We start from the raw sequence: 20,092 nt of genomic DNA, 5'->3' as shown, positions 1-20,092 counted from the left end.
ATAGTACTTGGGAGAATCTACATTTTCTACTTTGATTTATGATGAATATTACTGAATATCTCCATATCATTTAAAAATTATGAAGTACATATTGAATATAATAGTCAAAATTTTAGTTCTGATATGTAAAATGATTATCGAAACCCATTATGTCAGTAATGAGAATTTTCAGCATAATCCAGATAATTCCTTCTCTCTAGAAGATACAGCCATGGATAAAATGTTCATTGTGATTTAAAATGTAATGTCATAGAACATTTTGGTTACTTATGTCTCTTAAGAAAATACCTTTTATATGAATTGCTCAGTACATTGTACTCTGTGCTTTTTTTAAGCACATCAGTACTTTTTTAAATTAATGATTTGTGTCATTATTCAGGACTATAGTTATTGAATTATCAAACCTGATAATTGAAATGGTTCATATTCATCTTTAATTTGTAATTAATTAGGTGAAAGTAGAATACCTTCTCAGTTTTACTTAGTGGATCTAGGGTAATTTGCTTTGCTCAGTCCAATTAACTCTAAGGCTTTTGACTTTTTTGGTTCCCAGTTTTCTGAATTTTAAACTGAAGAGACTAGTTAGTAATAGGCATTGTCAAGAGAGAAAAAAAGTAAATTTTTATTTTATTAGTTAAGTTTGGAAAATGCTGGTTTTGGTAAAGTTCAACATAATTCCTTCTCGGTTTGTCTGAAGTTTAATATGTTAATATATGCTGTTCATGTCCATAGTTTGACCATAGTTGCCTATTTTGTATGAGCTTCTCCTAAATCCTTGGCCTGAAAGTGGAACATAAGCATCCCAAGAATTGCCTGAGATGATCCACTATGATATGGAAAGAAGATGTCAGAATACCTATTACTATTTACATTTTTTTAATCTTGAAAAGAGAAAAATCTGTGTTAATATTTAGCACATGGATTGACGCTTTTTGTCCTCCCTAAGTCCTTGTATGAAACAGTCACATATTATTTGTGAGATACCCTGACATGAATGGGAGATCCAAAGTGATGAGTTGGTAGTGATACTCTTATTTATTTGCTTGTTTTTAGTGTAAATAGTGTATCACTTGCTTAACCAAGTAATTGGACTATTATTAGTGTTTAGTAAAATAACTCTCATAGAGATGGAAAAATGACTTCAGAAAGATTGCTGAGCCATAGACTGATAATCGTAGCAACAAAAGTCTGTATTTATAACAAGTGCCTCTGGTGATTCTTTGTGTTTAGGCAGTTTTGGGAAATAGTGATTTATTTACACTGAGGTATATAAAGGGATGTACCAGAAACGGGGGATTAGATGTTAATAATGAAAGAGAATCTGTTAAATCAGTAAGGTATAATAAATGAGGGGAGATGATGAATGAGCAAGTGGCAGCAGTAAATGGACAAAAATTATTGGCATTATCTTTCATTCTAAATATAGTTGAAGTTTAATTTTCTCTCACAGCCCATCAGGGTGATGATGCAGTCATTCAGGGTTACAAGCTGGCAGAGGCTGTGCCATCTGCAGAACCTGGCTTTCATTGTCATCTTGGGCATTCACATCCACCAGCAAGTAGGGGAAGAAAGGCAGTGTGGAAGACTTGTGTGGGAGGTTTTTGTGATTCAAACCTGAAATTCTGTATGTCACTTCTCCCAACCTGATATTCTTAAAATAAATCCCACTTGGTTGACATGTGTTATTCTAGTAATATATTGCTAGAGTCAATTAGCTTATACTTTGTTTAGAATTTTAATCTTTGTTTAGAATTTCTATATTCGTAAAAGAATGGTTCATAATTTTAGTTTCTTTTAAATATTTTTGCAGAGTTTAGTATAAGGGATATACTGTCCTAATAAAATATGTGAGGAAGTATTGCTTCATTTCCTACTCTCTGGAAGAGTTTGTGTTTGTGTAAGATTTGTTACTTCTTTCTTTTTAATTTTTTTTACTAAAAAAATTATTTAATGTTTATTTATTTTTGCAAGAGAGAGACAGAGCACGAGCAGGGGAGGGTCAGAGAGAGGAAGACCCAAAATCCAAAGTAGGCTTCAGGCTCTGAGCTAGCAGCACAGAGTCCGATGCGGGGCTGGAACCCATGAATCACGAGATCATGACCTGAGCCCAAATCGGACTCAACCGACTGAGCCACCAGGCGCCCCTGTTACTTCTTTCTTAAATGTTTATTAAAATCACCTGTTAAGTAATCTCGTCTTAGAAATTCTTGGTCAGAAGTTTTTTGTTTTTTTACATTAATGCAACATCAGTTTCTCTTAGGTATATAGGACTATTCAGATTTTTTATTTCATCTTTTTAAAAATTTTGATAAGTTGTGCTTTTTCCTAGGAGATTTTAAATTTTATCTAAAATTTAATTTTTTGAAATATTGTATAGTATCTTAATGTTTTTTAAAAGAAGTATATGTAGGTAAATGTAATATCCTAATTCATGTATGATGTTGGAAATTCGCATTTTTTAATTTTTCTCAATTTTATTTTTATCATCATACTGCATTTCCCTTTTTTTCTTAATTTGGATTATTTTTTTTAAAGATTCTCTTTTGTTACGTGTCTATTTAATCTTTTTACTCTGTCCCATGTTGTTTTAAATGCTTTCATTTTTTGGTGGTTTTTTTTTTTTTTTTTTTTTTGTATTTTTTGTTTTGTTTTGTATTTTGTGTTTTCCATAGTTTTTTCCTCTCTTTTTATTGTAGTCTCTTCCCCCGCCCCATCTTTTAGGTCTATAATCCTCCCTTCTGCTGTGTTTCATTTACTGTTACCTCATCTGTTGAGTTACTAATAGTGCATATTTCTCAGCTGTAAAATATCTATTTCATGAATTCCAGTTCTCTGTTGAAAATCTGTATCCTATCAATTTTCTTTATTTCTCCTCTACTTTCTTGAACATATGAATCATAGATGTTTTAAACTCTTTGATAGCTAATATATAAATCCTCCATGGGCCTATTCCTTTGGTCTTTGTGTTTTCTGTGTTTTTGGTCTCATCTGTTGTCATCTCTCTGATACTTTTGTATTGAAAGCTATTCAGAGTGTTTGAAAAATTAGAAAGTCTTTGTAGGATATTAACATTCTCCAAAGAGAGTTCATCCTTTCCTTTCCTAAGAAGGTAGAATGAGGAGGTGATCACCCTAATCCAGTGGTTCTCCAACTTTGTTATGTATTAAACTACTGGTATACATATATTACTGGAGAAGTAATAAAAAATATGTAGAAGCCCAAGCTCATTGAAGTAACACAGGCCTTCCTGTCTCTTGATTCAAGTCCAGAATTGCCAAATGTTCCAAGAGACAATCCCATTGCCTTATGTTTTCTCATTTTTGAGTATGGTTTTCCTCTCTCAGTTATTGTTTCGCTGTAAGTTTTCATTGTTTCAGTCCTCCCTAATACTTTTACACAGAAGTTTATTTTTTCTCTTTTTTAGCCAAAGCATTGATGTGCCACAAACCACTCAGTCATTCATGAATGCAAAAGTCAGTGGTTTTAGTTTATAAACGAAAGAACAAATCATGGTTTATTTTTTTGTTTTTGTTTTTCAGGACAAGCATAAACAAGAATTGGAAGACATGAGGAAAGCTGGTCATGAAGCTCTCAGCATTATTGTGGATGAATATAAGGTAGAGATTTGGGAGTCTGTTTTCTTTTTTAAACTTTAGCATACTTTCATAAAACATTTATACACATAGGCATATGCAAACATACACAAATTATAAAATTACAGTAGTCTTATTTTGGTATACAATTCCTTTCAATTGACTGATGTGTTAATTGAAAATATACTTAGTAGATTACAAAGGTAATGCTAGATGTTGCTCTGCATTTGAGAAGTTGTGGAATTTTTTAAGAATATAGAATCTGAAGCTGAAGAAATTCAAGAACAAAATACTGTAGAATTAATTGCTAGATTAGATTTTTTCCTTGCTGTGGTTCTACCTCTTTTAGAAAAAAAAAAGGCATGATATAAATCTGATAGATATTGTGGGTGAAGGGGATTAAGAAAAAAAATGTCGTGGGGCACCTGGGTGGAACAGTCAGTGAAGTATCCGACTCTTGATCTCAGCTCAGGTCATCATCTCATGGTTCATGAGATCAAGCCCCGTGTTGGGCTCTGCACTGACAGCATGGAAGCCTGCTTGGGATTCTCTCTCTCCCTCTTTCCCTGCCCCTCCTCGCTCTCTCTCTCAAATAAATAAATAAACTTTAAAAATATTGTTGTGAATATTGTTACAGAAATCATGATAATGTCAGTATCAGGGACATATACAATATTACTCTCTGATTCTGGGTCTGCATAAGCTTATTCATTTAAAGCAAACTGAGGACTGGTATGTTGCAAACTTTCAAGATGACCTGAACTTTAAAGAGTTTGTGCATTAGTTGTGTCTGATGGATGTAAATTTGCCTCCTAGTTCACTTTGTGTCAAGAACTAATACTGTGAACCTAATTTTCTCTTACTGGTGTTGTAATAACTTATCAAAAAAAATCTTTTTCCCCCTAAATTTCATGTTGTGTCATGAGGAATGTGTTCTTGTTGAAATCAAATTCAAACAATTCTCCCCAGAGGTAACCACTGTTAGTGTTTGATGTGTATCTTTCTAAAGGTTTTTCTCCATTTTTTCATAAGTATATATACTATCATACCATATATATATACACACATATATATACATGTATATATGTACATATATGCATATATATATGTATATATGTACATATATACATATATATATACATATATATACACATAAGTATATATACTATATATAATATCATGTTATATAATTTTTTTATTTGGTTTTACAGAAAATGTTATTCCACTCAGTCTCTTCTTTTGTTTCTGTGTTTATTCACTATGACTTGGAAATATTTTAGTATCAGTATGTATCAACTTTATTTTTTCATACAATAGTGTTCCACAGTATATGTATACCATAATTAACTCTACCTGTATAGGTAAGCATTTCGTTTTTTGTTTGTGTTTGTTCATTACTGCATCAATTTTTTTTAAAATCCTTCTACCACATGTGAAATACAGAAATTTTTTATTATTGATTAACCTTCATTGTTGGATTTGGCAGGAAAAATGTCATTTTAGTTAGCTAATAATTTATTTTCAAAAAGCTTCTTGTAACAAGTCATTTGAATAAAAGTAGAAAAAGAAGTAGATCCAGAATTATTTTAACTGAAAGCACTTGTTTGTTTGTTTTTTTTTAAACTCAAGGTAAATAGTCTAGTTAGTTATGTCTTGGGACGTGAAAGGTGATTTTTGTGACCACACCCAAAGTAGAAACTGGTGCCATTGTTGAGACATTCAGGTTTTTGCCGCTGTGATTACTGACTCTTTTTTTTTTTTATATAATAGTGAATTTTTAGTCCTTCTAATATAAACCAGCTTTGAGTTGGGTAAAACTATAGGATCTATTTTGAACTATCATCTTTTTTTTTCCCTTATGGCTAAGGGTGGGAAGAATTAAAATACTGGAATTTATATAATTTTCTTAGTGTATTAAGTGATATATTCTTAGGTGAAATTACATTTTACTTATTTTTATTTATGAATTCTAAATTAAATATTTTGAAAACATTTACATTGCATTTAGTTTACATTTGTCTTTTTATGAACAGCTCAGTGTTTGATATTTTAAATCCTTTTTGATTCTAGCTCCACATATTTCATTTTCTGAAAGCAAGTTTATTATGTATTGAATTCTTGGGTTTTTTTTATGTTTATTTATTTATTTTGAAAGAGAAAGAGCATGAGCAGGGGAGGGACAGAGAGAGAGAGAGAGAGAGAGAGAGAGAGAGAGAGAGAGAAAATCCCAGTTTGTTCCCTGTATTTAAAAGTCTCTTATGGTTTTCCTCCCTCTCTGTTTTTATCTTATTTTTCCTTTCTTTCCCCTATGTCCATCTGTTTTGTTTCTTAAATTCCACATATGGATGAAATCATGAGATATTTGTCTTTCTCTGACTTACTTATTTCACTTAGCATAATACATTCTGGTTCCATCCACGTTGTTGCAAATGGCAAGATTTCATTCTTTTTGATTGCTGAGTAATATCTATTGTATATGAAAACCACATCTTCTTTATCCATTCATCAGTCAATGGACATTTGGGCTCTTTCCATAATTTGGCTACTATATACATTGGGGTGCATATGTCCCTTTGAAACAGCATTTTTGTGTTGTTCAGATAAATATCTAGTAGTGCAATTGCTGGGTCATAGGGTAGCTCTATTTTTAATTTTTTTTTAATGTAATTTATTGTCAAATTGGTTTCCATCCAACACCCAGTGCTCACCCCAACAGGTGCCCTCCACAATGCCCATAACCCATGTTCCCCTCTCTCCCACCCCCCATCAACCCTCAGTTTGTTCTCAGTATTCAAGAGTCTTTTATGGTTTGCCTCCTTTGCTCTCTGTAACTTTTTTTTCCCCCTTCCCCTCCCCCTTGATCTTCTGTTAAGTTTCTCAAGATCCTCATATGAGTGAAAACATACAGTATCTGTCTTTCTCTGCCTGACTTTTTTCACTTAGCATAACACTCCAGTTCTATCCACGTTGCTACAAAAGACCATATTTCATTCTTTCTCATTGCCAAGTAGTATTCCATTGTGTATATAAACCACAACTTCTTTATCCATTCATCAGTTGACGGACATTTAGGCTCTTTCCATAATTTGACTATTGTTGAAAGTGCTGCTATAAACATTGGGGTACAAGTGCCCCTATGCATTAGCACTCCTGTATCCCTTGGGTAAATTCCTAGCAGTGCTATTGCTGGGTTATAGGGTAGATCTATTTTTAATTTTTGAGGAACCTCCACACTGTTTTCCAAGGCGGCTGCACCAGTTTGCATTCCCACCAGCAGTGCAAAAGCATTCCCCTTTCTCCACATCCTCACTAATACCTGTTGTTTCCTGAGTTGTTCATTTTAGCCATTCTGACAGGTATGATATGGTATCTCATTGTGGTTTTGATTTGTATTTCCCTGATGATGAATCATGTTGAGCATCTTTTCATGTGTCTGTTAGCCATCTGGATGTCTTCTTTGGAAAAGTGTCTATTTATGTCTTCTGCCCATTTCTTTACTTGATTATTTGTTTTATGGGTGTTGAGTTTGATTAGTTATTTATAGATTTTGGATACCAACCCTTTATTCATTATGTCATTTGCAAATATCTTCTCCCATTCAGTAAGTTGCCTTTTAGTTTTGTTGATTGTTTCCTTTGCTGTGCAGAAGCTTTTCATCTTGATGAGGTACCAGTAGTTCATTTTTGCTTTTATTTCCCTTGCCTCTGGAGACATGTCTAGTAAGAAATTGCTGCGGCTGAGATCAAAGAGGTTGTTGCCAGTTTTCTCCTCAAGGCTTTTGATGGTTTCTTGTTTAAATTTAGGTCTTTCATTCACATTAAGTTTATTTTATGTATGGTGTAAGAAAGTGGTCCAGGTTCATTCTTCTGCATGTTTCTGTCCAGTTTTCCCAATACCTTTTACTGAAAAGACTTGTCTTTTTTCTGTTGGATATTATTTCCTGCTCTGTCAAAGATTAGTTGGCCATACATCTGTGTGTCTATTTCTGGGTTCTCTGTTTTGTTCCATTGATCTGAGTGTCTGTTTTTGTGCCAATACCACACTGTCTTGATGATTAGAGCTTTGTAATACAGCTTTAAGTCTCGGATTGTGATGCCTCCAGCTTTGGTTTTCTTTTTCAAGATTGCTTTGGCTATTTGGGGTCTTTTCTGGTTCCATACAAATTTTATGATTGCTTGTTCTAGCTCTGTGAAGAATGCTGGTGTTATTTTGGTAGGGATTGCATTGAATGTGTACATTGTTTTGGGTAGTATAGAGATTTTAGTAATACTTATTCTTCCAATCCATAAGCTTGGAATGTTTTTCCATTTCTTTTTGTTTTCTTCAATATCTTTCATAAGCTTTCTATAGTTTTCAGTGTACAGATCTTTTACCTCTTTGGTTAGCTTTATTCCTAGGCATCTTAAGGTTTTTTGTGCAGTTGTAAATGGGATTGATTCCTTGATTTCTCTTTCTGCTGCTTCATTATTGGTGTTCTGAAAGGCAACTGATTTCTGGACATTGATTTTATATCCTGCAACTTTGCTGAATTCATGTATTATTCTAGCAGTTTTTCATCTGGAACCATAGAGACCAGAAGGAAATAGAACAGTATTGAAATAAAATAACTGTCAATCCAGATTATATATCCAGTGAAAATACACTTCTGAAATGAAAGGAAGAAACCAAGATGTTCCCACTTGAAGGAAAACTAAGAGAATTTGTCAGAGGAGACCTACTCTAAAAAAATGGCTAAGGAAATTATCCAAACAAAAGGCAATGATAAAGGAAGGAATTTTGGAACATTAGGTAAAAAACAAAGGAAAGGACAAGACTGTGGGTTAATGCAATAGACTTTCTTTTTTTAAGTTTAAAATTATGTTTGTTAAATTAAAAAATATATATAACATTGTCTGGTGTGACTTTAATGTATGTAAAGGAAAATTTTAAGAAAATTATATCATCAACATGGGAGAGTAATAGACATAAGGAAAAGTAAGGGTTTTACACTTGATTTGAACTGGAAAAAAAGACAACACAAGTAATGGTGTTATTTATTTATTTATTTTTTAAGAAGTAATGCAAATTTATTTACTTCTACAGTCTATTCTATGATAAGGCTTGGGATTATTTGGAGTTTGATTGCAAGATTTGAAACTGTCAAAATCATTTGGAGCTAGTTTACATTTGTATTTCAAAAACTATAGTACGTTTTCTCCATTTTTCACTCTGATTTCTAAGAACCTGATGTTATCGGTAGTGATTAAAACAGAGGAAAGTTTACTATAATTATATATTTTGATTTTGAGTAAGCTAATGATATTTTAACATTTTATAATTTTTTATTTTTGAACAACTTTACTGAGATATAATTCATTTATTATAGAATTCACCAATTTAAAGTTTATAATTCAGTAGTTTTTAGTTTTTCACAGAATTATACAGTATTCACCACAGTGTAATTTCAGAGCATTTTCGACACTCTATATGAAACCTTATTTCTGTTAGTGGTCATTTTTCACTCCCTAACCAACTACGTGTTTTCCTACCCTTGGTAACCATTAATCTACATTATATCACTATAGTCATAGTGACTATAGTCACTATGACTACATTATGTTTTCTGGACATTTTGTATAAGTGGAATCATACAACTTGTGATCTTTGTGATTTATTTCTTTCACTTAGAATAATATTTTCAGAGTTCATCCATATTGTTACATGTCTTAGTATTTCATTTCTTTTTTATTGTCCAGTGATATTGCATTGTATAGATACACCACATTTTATTTATCCTTTCATCAGTTGATGGCCATTTGGATTGTTTTCACTTGTTTTGACTATTAATGAATAATGCTATGTGGATGTATTTTATTTCTCCTGGGAATATACATAGGGTTGGAGTTACCGGGTTGTATGATTATCTATGTTTAACATTTTGAGGAACTACCAGAATGTTTCCGGTTGCAGTGTTTTATATTCCAACCAACAGTGACTGAGAGTTCTAATTTCTCTCCATCCTTATCAACACTTGTTATTTTCCATTAAAAAAAAATATTTAGCCATGCTATTGGGTTTAATTAGCATTTAAGTCTTTAATCCATCCTGAGTTAATTATTATCTATGGTGTAAAGAGGGTACAACGTTTGTTGTCGTTGTTGTCGTTGTTGTTGTTGTTGTTGTTGTTGTTGATATCGATATCCAGTTATTCCCAACCTCATTCATTGAAAAGACTGTTTTTCCTCATTGAATTGTCCTGCGACCATTGTCAAAAATTAATTAACCATCTTTGTGAGGATTTATTTGTAGACTCTCCAAGTGGGATGATTTGCATTGAATATATAGACCAATTTGGAGAGTATTGCCATTTTAATAGCATTAAGTTTTATGATCCATAATGATGAAATGTCTTTATTTTATCCTCATTAATTCCTTCCAACAATCTGTTGTAGTGTCTCCTGTGTACTTTATTCTTTTTGATGCTATTGTAAAATGAATTGTTTCTATTTCATGTTCAGATTCTTCATTACTACCATATAATAATAGGATTGATTTTGTGTATTTGTTCTGATATATAAGTTCATTAGTTCTAATAATTTTTAATAGATTTCTTAGGATTTTCTATATATAAGATCATGCCACCTGCACTCTTTCCAGTCTGGGTGCCTTTTGTTTCTTTTTCCTGCCTAATTGTCCTGGATAGATGTCCAATACCATTTGAAGAAGAGCTGCAAGCACATACATCCTGGTCATTTTCCTGATCTTAGGGGGACAACATTTAGTTATCAGCCATTAAATATGATGTTTTAAGTGAGTTTTCAATAGGTGGTCTTTATTAGGTTGAGAGAGTTTCTTTTTATTTCTAGTTTGTTGAAAAAATTTTTTTTGATCATGAAAGGTTGCAGAGTTTTGTCTGGTGCATTTCTGTGTCTTTTGAAATGAAGATTTTGTTTTTTCTTATGAATGTGGTGTATTCCATTTGATTTTTGGATGTGAAATCAGCCTTGCTGGGGCATCTAGGTGGCTTACTCACTTGAGGGTATGACTTTGCTCGGGCGTGATCTCACGGTTCATGAGTTCAAGCCCTGGGTTGGGCTCACTGCTTTCAACATGGAGCCCATTTCTGATCTGTCCCCCCCCTCTCTCTGCCCCTGCCCCACTCGTGCTCTCTCTCTCCCAAAAATAAAAAAATAAATATTAAAAAAAAATCAGTCTTGCATTCCTGAGATAGTCTCACTTGGCCTTGGTGTATATATGTTTTTTATGTGTTGCATTAATCTATTAATTAATATTTTGTTGAATATTTCATATCTTCATTCACAGGGGATATTGGTTTGTAGTTTGGTGTCTTAGGTTTTGCTATCAGTGTAATACTTTACTCAGAATGAGTTAGGATTTGTTCTCTTTTTTTTTTTTTTAACTTTTTGGAAGCATTTGTAACAGATCAGTATTAATTTTTTTTGTTAATAATTTTGTAGGATTCACTAACACAACCTGGTGGTAGCAGACTTTTCTGTGTGGGTGAGAGTGTGTGTGTGTGTGTGTGTGTGTGTGTGTGTGTGTGTGTTGTGGGGGGTGGGCAGACAGAGAGGGAGAGAGAGAATTCCAAGCAGGCTCCACACTGTCAGCACAGAGGCTGACATGGATCTCGATCCCATGAACTGTGAGATCATGACCTGAGCCGAAATAAAGATTCAGACGTTCAATGGATTGAACCACCCAAGAGCCCCTGTTTTTTGTGTTTGTTTTTGTTGTCGTTTTTTTTAACAAATTCATTCTCTTGCTATTGATCTCTTCAGATTTTCTGTTTTCCTTCTGAGTTTGGTAATTTTATCTTTCTAGGAAGTTACCTCTTTTATCTTAGTAGTCTAATTTTTAGCATGTAGTTGTTTATAGTGTGTTCTTACAATGCTTTTATTTCTGTAAGGTAAGTACTGATATCTCCTCTTTCATTTCTGATTTTGTAATTTGAGTCTTTCCTCTTCATTTGGTCGATTTATCTAAAGGTTTTTCATTCTGTTTGTGTTTGCAAATAATTAATTTTTTTTATTTTTCTCCCATTTTCTATTCTCTAATTTACTAATTTTCACTCTAACCTTTATTTTGCATGACTTCTTACTTTGGCTTTAGTTTGTTGTTTTTCTGGTTCGTTAAAATGGATAAGTAGATTATTGAGATAATATCTTTTTTCTGACTTATGTAATTAATCTTTTTCTTTTTTAAAAAAGGCATTTATATTATATTTCTTTCTATAGGCATTATATTTAGGAATTATATTTTCTCTTGATTCTAGTTTGTTTCATCCCATAAGTTTGTTATATTGTATTTTCATTTTAGTTCGTGTAGAAAAAGTTATAATCCTTATTGTGATTTCTTCTTTAACATATTGTTTCTTAGAAAAGTATTGTGTAATTTACACACACACACACACACACACACACAGATTCCCCAAATTTCTGGTGGTTATTAAATTCTAATTTAATTTCATTGTGGTTGGAAAATTCTTTTTAATGATTTTATTTGGGTGGAGTGTTCTGTAGATGTCTCCATGTGTATGCAGTTGGTTCATAGTGTTGTTTAACTCTTCTGTCCACTGTTAGTAATATGCTTAATTTTTCTATCCTTTATTGATAGTGAGTGTATCAAAGTATCCATTATTCTTGAATTCTTCGTTATTGTGTCAGTTTGGTTTCATGTATTTTGGGGGTATTTTGTTAACTGTATATGTCTTCTTTATTGTTATATCTTCCTTAAGTATTGACCCTTTTAGTATTGTAAGATGTTTGTTTTTATCTCTGGTATGATTTTTTTTTCTCCTAAAGTCTATTTTTTTTCTTGACCTTATTATATCCTCTCCAGCTCTGTTAGAGTTTTTATTTGCATGGTATATCTTTTCCCATCCTTTTACTTTCAACCAGTGTGTATCTTTGAATCTAAACTGTCTTTTGTACAAATACAATTATGTACTTTTAAAAAATGTAGTTGCTTTTTTTATTAAATATTTTTGAAATGTTTATTTATTTTCGAGAGAGCGAGAATGTGCAAGTAGGGGAGGGGCAGAGAAAGAGGAAGACAGAGGATCAGAAGTAGGCTCTGTGCTGACAGCAGAGAGCCCACTGTGGGGCTCAAACTCACAAACCATGAGATCATGACCTGAGCTGAAGTTGGCCACTTAACCGACTGAGCCACCCCAGCACCTCAAAATGTAATTGTTTTTTAAATCAATTAAGAGAAGAGCAGAGAAGAAATATTCAATTATTTTGTCTTTTAAAACTACCCACATGATTAACTTTACTGGCATGTTTTGTTTCTTCATGTGGATTGAGTCATTTTCTGATTTTACTTGTTTTAGCCTAAATGTACTTCTGTTAGTATTTACTGTAACTTGTGTCTGCTAACAAAGAATTTGTCTTGAAAGAGCTTTAGTTTCATTTTCATTCTTTAAAGATAATTTTCTATCTTTGAAAGCTTTTTTTTTTGTTTTCTTTTGTTGGGTATATATTTCTTGTGAGACAGACTTTTTCTTTAGTTTCAGCACTTTGAAAATGTCATCCCATTCCCTTCTCTCTTTCATTGTTTCTGATGAGAAGTAAGCTGTTAATTTTTTTGTGGTTATCTTGTATGTGATGAATCATTCTTCTACTGTTCTCAGAATTGTTTTTGTCTTTCAACATTTTGACTATAATATGTCTGAGTATGTATCTCTTTTAGTTTTTCCTACATGGAAGTCACTGAGCTTCTTATATGTGTATATTGTATTTCATCACTGTGGGAAGTTTTTAGCTATTATTTCTTTAAGTATTTTTTATTCTCTTCTTTCTTTGTGTTACTTTCATTGTATATGTGTTGATTCACTTAATAGTGTCTCACATTTTTCTGAGGCTTTATTCATTTTTCTTTAATATTTAAGTGCTATAGTCTAGATTCCATGGTCTTTATTGATATTTCTTCAGATTTACTGATTATGTCTTCTCTCAGTTCAAACCTGTTTAAAATCTCTATGAAGTTTTTCATTTTTGTTTCACTTTTCTACTCCAGAATTTCCTTTTGTTTCTCTTGTATAATTTCCCTCTTTGTTGATACTGTGTATTTTATGAGATGTTATTTAATTGTTTAAGCATGGTATCCTTTAGTTCTTTAAACATTTTTATAATTGGTGCTTTGAAGGCATTTTCTGGTCCAGTCTAATATTTGGGCCACATTAAAGGTATTTTTTACTGACTCCTGTTTTTCCTGTATATGTGATGCAGTTTCATACTTCTTTCCATGTCTAGCAATTTTTTACTAAAAACTAGACATTGTATATAAACTGTAGTAGCAATTTTGTGTTTTCAATCCTCAGGAAACTTTGTGTTTTTGTTTGATCATTTAGTGAAGTCTGTTTCTTTTGAATTGTGCAACTTCTGATTTTGTAGACAGAGCAAAATGGACATTCACATACTCATTCTGACTACCAGAAATGACTGTTTTAAAGCCATGGTCTCTTTAACTATTTCTTTCCTGATTTCCGTTTTGTGATTCTGACTTGTCTCTATTTTATTGTATCTATTTATTGTATCTTGCTGTTAGTTTCTGTTAATTTCTAGTTGATTGCTCTATTGTTCTGACAGTGCCCTAGAGTATCCAATGATCCAGTTATAGACTAGTTATAGATCATTCCTTTTGGCAGAGCTGGTTTGTGTGCCAGAGCCTCCCTGTAACCTGTCATAGAACCTATAGACAATGCATAGGCCCTGGAAGAGTAGGATACTTAATTTGCTCTTTATTGGTTTCCTCACCCTGATCCCTTTCACAGCTGGAGCTGTGTATGAGGGAAGGAGGGTAAGTACTATTCTGCTACATGGTTGCCACTGTTACTCAGTAGATATCTTCTATGACATGGAGTTCACAAGGATGGGATAGTCCAGTGTTTATAGCTGTTAAATATCTCTGTAATAGTTCTCTTGCTTCAGCAATGTAGGAGAGATGGGAACTGGCATTTGACTTCTGAGCTCAACTGAGCAGCTGTCCTGCAGTCGGAGCTGTGGAGGAAAGGAGGATTGCATTTTTTACCAGCTGCCTATTTATGTGATATAAGTCTTCTGCAGCATGGAGCTGTGGAAAATAGGATCTATTAATGTTCACCAGCTGCCAAGACTACCAGGAATAGTCTTTTACACTAATAGATTGGGGATGATGGGAACTGTCACTCAGCTGCTGAGCCTGCTGAAACAGTTCTGCAGGGCTCAGCTGTGGGTGGATGCATGAAGTCCCTAGAGTTTAGTATCATAGTTTCCCCTCTGTTCCTACCAGGTTTCTATAAACTTCATTGAATAAATATTGCTCAATTTATTGTAAGCCCTTTGATAAATCTACAGAGACTTTGAATGATTGTTTTTGCTTAAAAGATACCTATCTGGGGTAGAGGTTTCTCTGAACTCCTAATATCATCATTCCAGAAGTCCCACCCCACCCCCTCTTATATCTTTTCATCCATATTAAAATAGTGGTTACTTATTACATATGTTCATTTAAAAATTATTATCTTGGGATCAGTGAATAGTTGGGAGTCATGGCATCTTTTGTATTTCTCACTGTATTAATAAGAGTTAAAGATTTGTTTACATCATGTTGTCATATATGAGTACCTCGACCCTTGGATCATTGCTGATTTCTTGTCCTAATGCTTTTCTAAAATGTGAGACTTTTTTTATGTGATTAAATTCTCTAATACTGTGCCTCTTAGGAATTTTAGAATGTTTCTGGGTTTTGTTTCAGCAAATTACCATGGATTCAAATATTAATTTAAAGCTTAATAATTTAAATATGAGTTGTACTTTTACATTGGTAATCAAATAAAAGAAAAAAAAACCTTAATTTCCAATTCATTTGGTTAGCATACTTTGTGTGCCTAAGACCATTCAAATGAAATAGCACTTTTTAAAGTTCCCAAATGATGTGACCAACAGTTTGTGATTTTAAAACAGAAATAAGCTACGTTATAATTTAAACTTTCACAACGAATTGAAAATTCTGTTTTACCTTTAATTAGCCTCATGTAGACATACCTTGGAGATATTGCGGATTTGATTCCAGACCACCACAATAAAGTGAATATTGTAATAAAATGATTCAAATGAATTTTTCATTTTCCTATTGCATACAAAAGTTATGTGTACACCATGCTGTAGTCTGTCATGTGTGCAACAGCGTTATGTCCAGAAAATATACATACCTCAATTAAAAAATACTTTATTTCTAAAAAATGCTTACCATCATTTGAGATTTTAGCTAGCTGTAATTTCTTTTCTTTTTTTTTTTTAAGTTTACATATTTATTTTGAGAGAGACAGAGACAGTGCAAGTAGAGGAGGGGCAGAGAGAGGGAGGGAGACAGGAGAATCCTAAGCAGGCTCCCACTGTCAGCACAGAACCTGACATGAGGCCTGAACTCACGAAGCCGTGAGATCACAACCTAAGGCGAAACCAAGAGTAGGGTGCTTAACAGACTGAGCCACCCAGGCGCACCTAGCCATAATTTCCTTTTGCTGGTGGAAGGTCTTACCTTGATATTGATGGCTGCTGACTGATCAGGGTGGTGGTTGCTGAAAGTTGGAAGGCTGTGGCAATTTCTTAAAATAAGACAGCAATGAAGTTTGCCACATCAACTGACTCTTCCTTTTATGAATGGTTTCTCTGTAACATGCGATGGTGTTTGATAGCATTTTACCCATAATAGAACTTGTTTCAAAATTGAAGGCAGTCCTCTCAAGCCCTGCCACTGCTTAATCAGCTAAGTTGACCTAATATTCTAAATCCTTTCTTGTCATTTCAACAATTTTGACAGCATTTCACCAAGAGTAGATACCATCTCAAGAAACCACTTTTCTGTGCTCATCCATAAGGAGTCACTCCTTATCTGTTAAAGTTTTATCATGAGATTGCAGCAGTTTAAATATAATAATAATGAAAAAGTTTGAAATATGATAATTACCAAAACATGAGAGAAAGACATGAAGTGAGCAAATGCTGTTGGGAAAATGGCGCTGGTATACTTGCTTGAGGCAGGGTTGCCACAAACCTTCAATTTATACAAATGCAGTATCTGAAGTGAAATAAGATGAAGCACAATAAAGCAAGGTATATACGTGTATTCAATGGATTAGCTGACCATATCAAATTGGAATTCAGTTCTTTTAGTAAATCCTTATTCATACAACTTCAAACCATCCATTACAGGAACTGGGTGAAGAAAACCTACAATCCAATTACATAAACAACTTTGAGATCCAAACCTATTTTGTACTATTATTGTGTATTACACACTCATATTCTTATCTTTTTCTAACTTTAATAATGATATGTAATAATTTATATGTTTTTATTCTATGAATTCCCCAAAGAGGATTGCATTTCTACAAAAATTTCTACTTTAAGACAACCACGTACTTCTGTTGGTAGAGATAACTGATTATTTTAAAATCAGACAAACTTGATCAAAGCCCCAGCTCTGGTACTTCATAACAATGTGACCTTGGGAAGTTCCTTACATATGAATTCTAGTTTCCTCATAAATATAAATGGGGGAATAAACCATAGAACCTATTCATAGGAGTATTGGGATGATCCAGTAAGGTAGTGTATATTGCTTGGCTGATAATAATGCTGCTAATAAATATTAGTTATTACATATATCATTGTTTTCCCAGCTTTTTAGCATAGCAATCTCAATGCATTATCATTATCTTACAGCTGATTATTAATTAGTTTACTTTTCAAAATGATACAATGTGAATTCTTCTTTCAATTTTCTTTTTAGAAATATCCACTTTAAGGGAAAGAGATTGTGGACCAGCCCTTCATATTCCTGGGCTCCTGTTAAAAAGCCAGCATTCTTCTGTTCATTTAGAAAATAAATAACTTGCTCCAGATTGATGAAAGAGACATGTGAAATTCTGTTAAAGTACAGCAGAAAACAAAGCTAAAATTAAGCTAATGTGCAATATATGCCAACTTTTCCCATAATGTTTACTTAATTTTCTTTACTTTTTCTTTTATGTCATGATTTTTAAAATCTTTTATTCTGATAGTTAACAGCAGTAAAGTAAATGTAGATCTTGGAAGGCTTTTCATAGGAGCATGCCACATCAAAGATTGTTTACATAAGAATTTTCCTTTACTTGTTTAATTGTGCTTTTGTCTTGAAATTGTCATTCTTCATGATACACACTGGCTCAGACTTCACAGTTCTTTCATGTCTGTAGTTTTCTCTATCAAGGATTACTATCCAAGATGTAGACTATCTTAATTTTTTATGAGGATAACAAGCAGCTGTATTACTGTGAGCACTTTTTGTTTAAGTTGTCCTTAACAGTTGTCACTGTCAGGATTTCTTAATCCATTGGTTCTCACCTTTTTTCGGCACATAATAAATTACTTGTGATGCTTTTTTGAAATGCATATGCCAAGGCAGGTTTCCTCTCTGGAAATTCTAATTTGATGTTGATGGGATCCTAGTATGTATATTTTCTTTAAAGTTCTAAAAGTCATTCTGCTACCCTCTCAGGGGCAGTTATCCCCTGATATTTGGGGATATCATTGATATGAAGGGATCATTGTCTTATCCCTTCATATTTATTTGCCTGTCAAACTATTCTATTTCAACCTGTTTCCGTGTTTTCCCCATTTTTGTCATCTAATATTGAACCTGTCAAGGTTGTGTATATGTGTGTGTGTTTCCCATTGAAATCACTGAGGAATTCTTCTGTAGAATAAAGATGAGAGATACTCTAACAGAGTTTAAGTGACTTTAGGATGGACTGCTCTTTGATTTTGAAAATTAAAAAGTTAGCAAAAGTTTCAGCTATAACCAAAAAACTCGGATTTATTCTACATTAATTTTTTTAAACTTATGTCTTGGTTTTGCCAATGTGGGATAAGTGATCACAGTAAGGAAGAGGGACTTCCAAAGGTAGTCCAAAGGTAGAGGGACTACCAAAGAAAGTAATATATGGAAAAAATACAGGTATATTTGCTAAAACAGATTTAATTTTGTAACTTAAGGAATAAGATGTCTTATTTTTTTTTAATTTTTTTTTAACGTTTATTTATTTTTTTTGAGACAGAGAGAGACAGAGCATGAACGGGGGAGGGTCAGAGAGAGAGGGAGACACAGAATCTCAAACAGGTTCCAGGCTCTGAGCCATCAGCACAGAGCCCGACGCGGGGCTGGAACTCACGGACCGTGAGATCATGACCTGAGCCGAAGTCGGACGCTCAACCCACTGAGCCACCCAGGCGCCCCATGATGTCTTATTTTTTAAAAGAGAAATTATCTCACTTTCTCCACCTCTTACACAGATGTGTTTGTTTCTTTTTTATCTTTTTAGAAGTATCTCAGTATATATCTATTCAGTTAATGCACTGGATATAAGCACTTGAGCTAAAGCTATTTTAGATGCTGACACATTCTTAAAATGACTTTTCTTTTTATCCTAAATAACTTTTGGGAAGAATTTTCCAAAGGAAGTAGTAGTTGACTCAGTGTGTTAAAGTTCAAAGCTGGAACTATTGCTAACATGCTGTTACAGTGAGTGGAAAGTGCTCAAGAAATTAAATTCACATATTGCTTTTATTTTATCTTACTTTGAGTCTCATTCATTAAAACTTCCAATTTGACATAAATAAGATATGAACATATTTCTTGGTTAACAGTTTTGTTTACTACTGTATAGAGACAATGACAACAGGCTCCTCCCCCCTTCCTTGTGTGTGTGTGTATGTGTGTGTGTGTGGTGTTTGCTTTAAGGTAGAACAGTTAGAAAAGGAGTTTTCACTTGTGAAATTTTTCTATACAGAGTTTTTTATTTCATCCTGAATTTACATTTACAAGTTATTTTCTTGGTTCTGTCACAACTTGTGTATTTTTTAAATTAAATTATACTCTGTTGTTTTTATTGTTTAAATGTAAGGAATTTGGATATTTTTCAAATCATAGCAGATATGAGAAGTATTGAAACTTATTGAATTTTGACCTAGTTGACAGATTAGCAAAAAATGGTGTATAGAATAGCCTGAGGGGCACCGGATGGCTCAGTTGGTTGAGCGTCTGGCTCTTGCCTTTGGCTCAGGTCATGATCTCACAGTTCATGAGTTCAAGCCCACATCAGGCTCTGTGCTGACAGCACAGAGCCTGTCTCTGTCTCTCTCTCAAAATAAATAAACTTAAAAAAAAAAGAATAGCCTAAAAAGGGGGCATTTATGTGGCTCAGTTGGTCACGCATCCAACTCTTGGTTTCAGCTCAGGTCCTGATCTCATTGTTCGTGAGATCGAGCCCTGAATTGGGCTCTTCACTTACAGCATGGAGCCTGTTTAGGATTCTCTCTCTCCCTTTCTCTCTGCCTCTTCCCCCACCCTCTCAAAATAAATAACTAAACTTAAAAAAAAAAAAGGAATAGCCTGAAAAAGACAAAGAAGAAAATGTAGTTTGGTTTAGGATTTATATGCACACACCAAATAAATTATAACTATACTGATTTAAG

The 20,092-nt window shown here is 33.4% G+C and overlaps 1 protein-coding gene across 1 annotated transcript in view; it reads left to right on the top strand.

Moving 5' to 3' along the window:
* CCDC91 (coiled-coil domain containing 91) overlaps positions 1-20,092 on the top strand; it is a 350,703-nt gene that overhangs the window by 179,838 nt on the left and 150,773 nt on the right. The window contains 1 exon segment of the mRNA XM_019452336.2: positions 3,540-3,617. Coding sequence (XP_019307881.2) covers positions 3,540-3,617 — 78 coding nt within the window.

Source organism: Panthera pardus, unplaced genomic scaffold (genome assembly GCF_024362965.1).
Source record: "Panthera pardus isolate Hobbes unplaced genomic scaffold, ASM2436296v1 HiC_scaffold_6, whole genome shotgun sequence".
NCBI lineage: Eukaryota > Metazoa > Chordata > Mammalia > Carnivora > Felidae > Panthera > Panthera pardus.
This window is presented reverse-complemented; position numbering and strand designations above follow the sequence as displayed.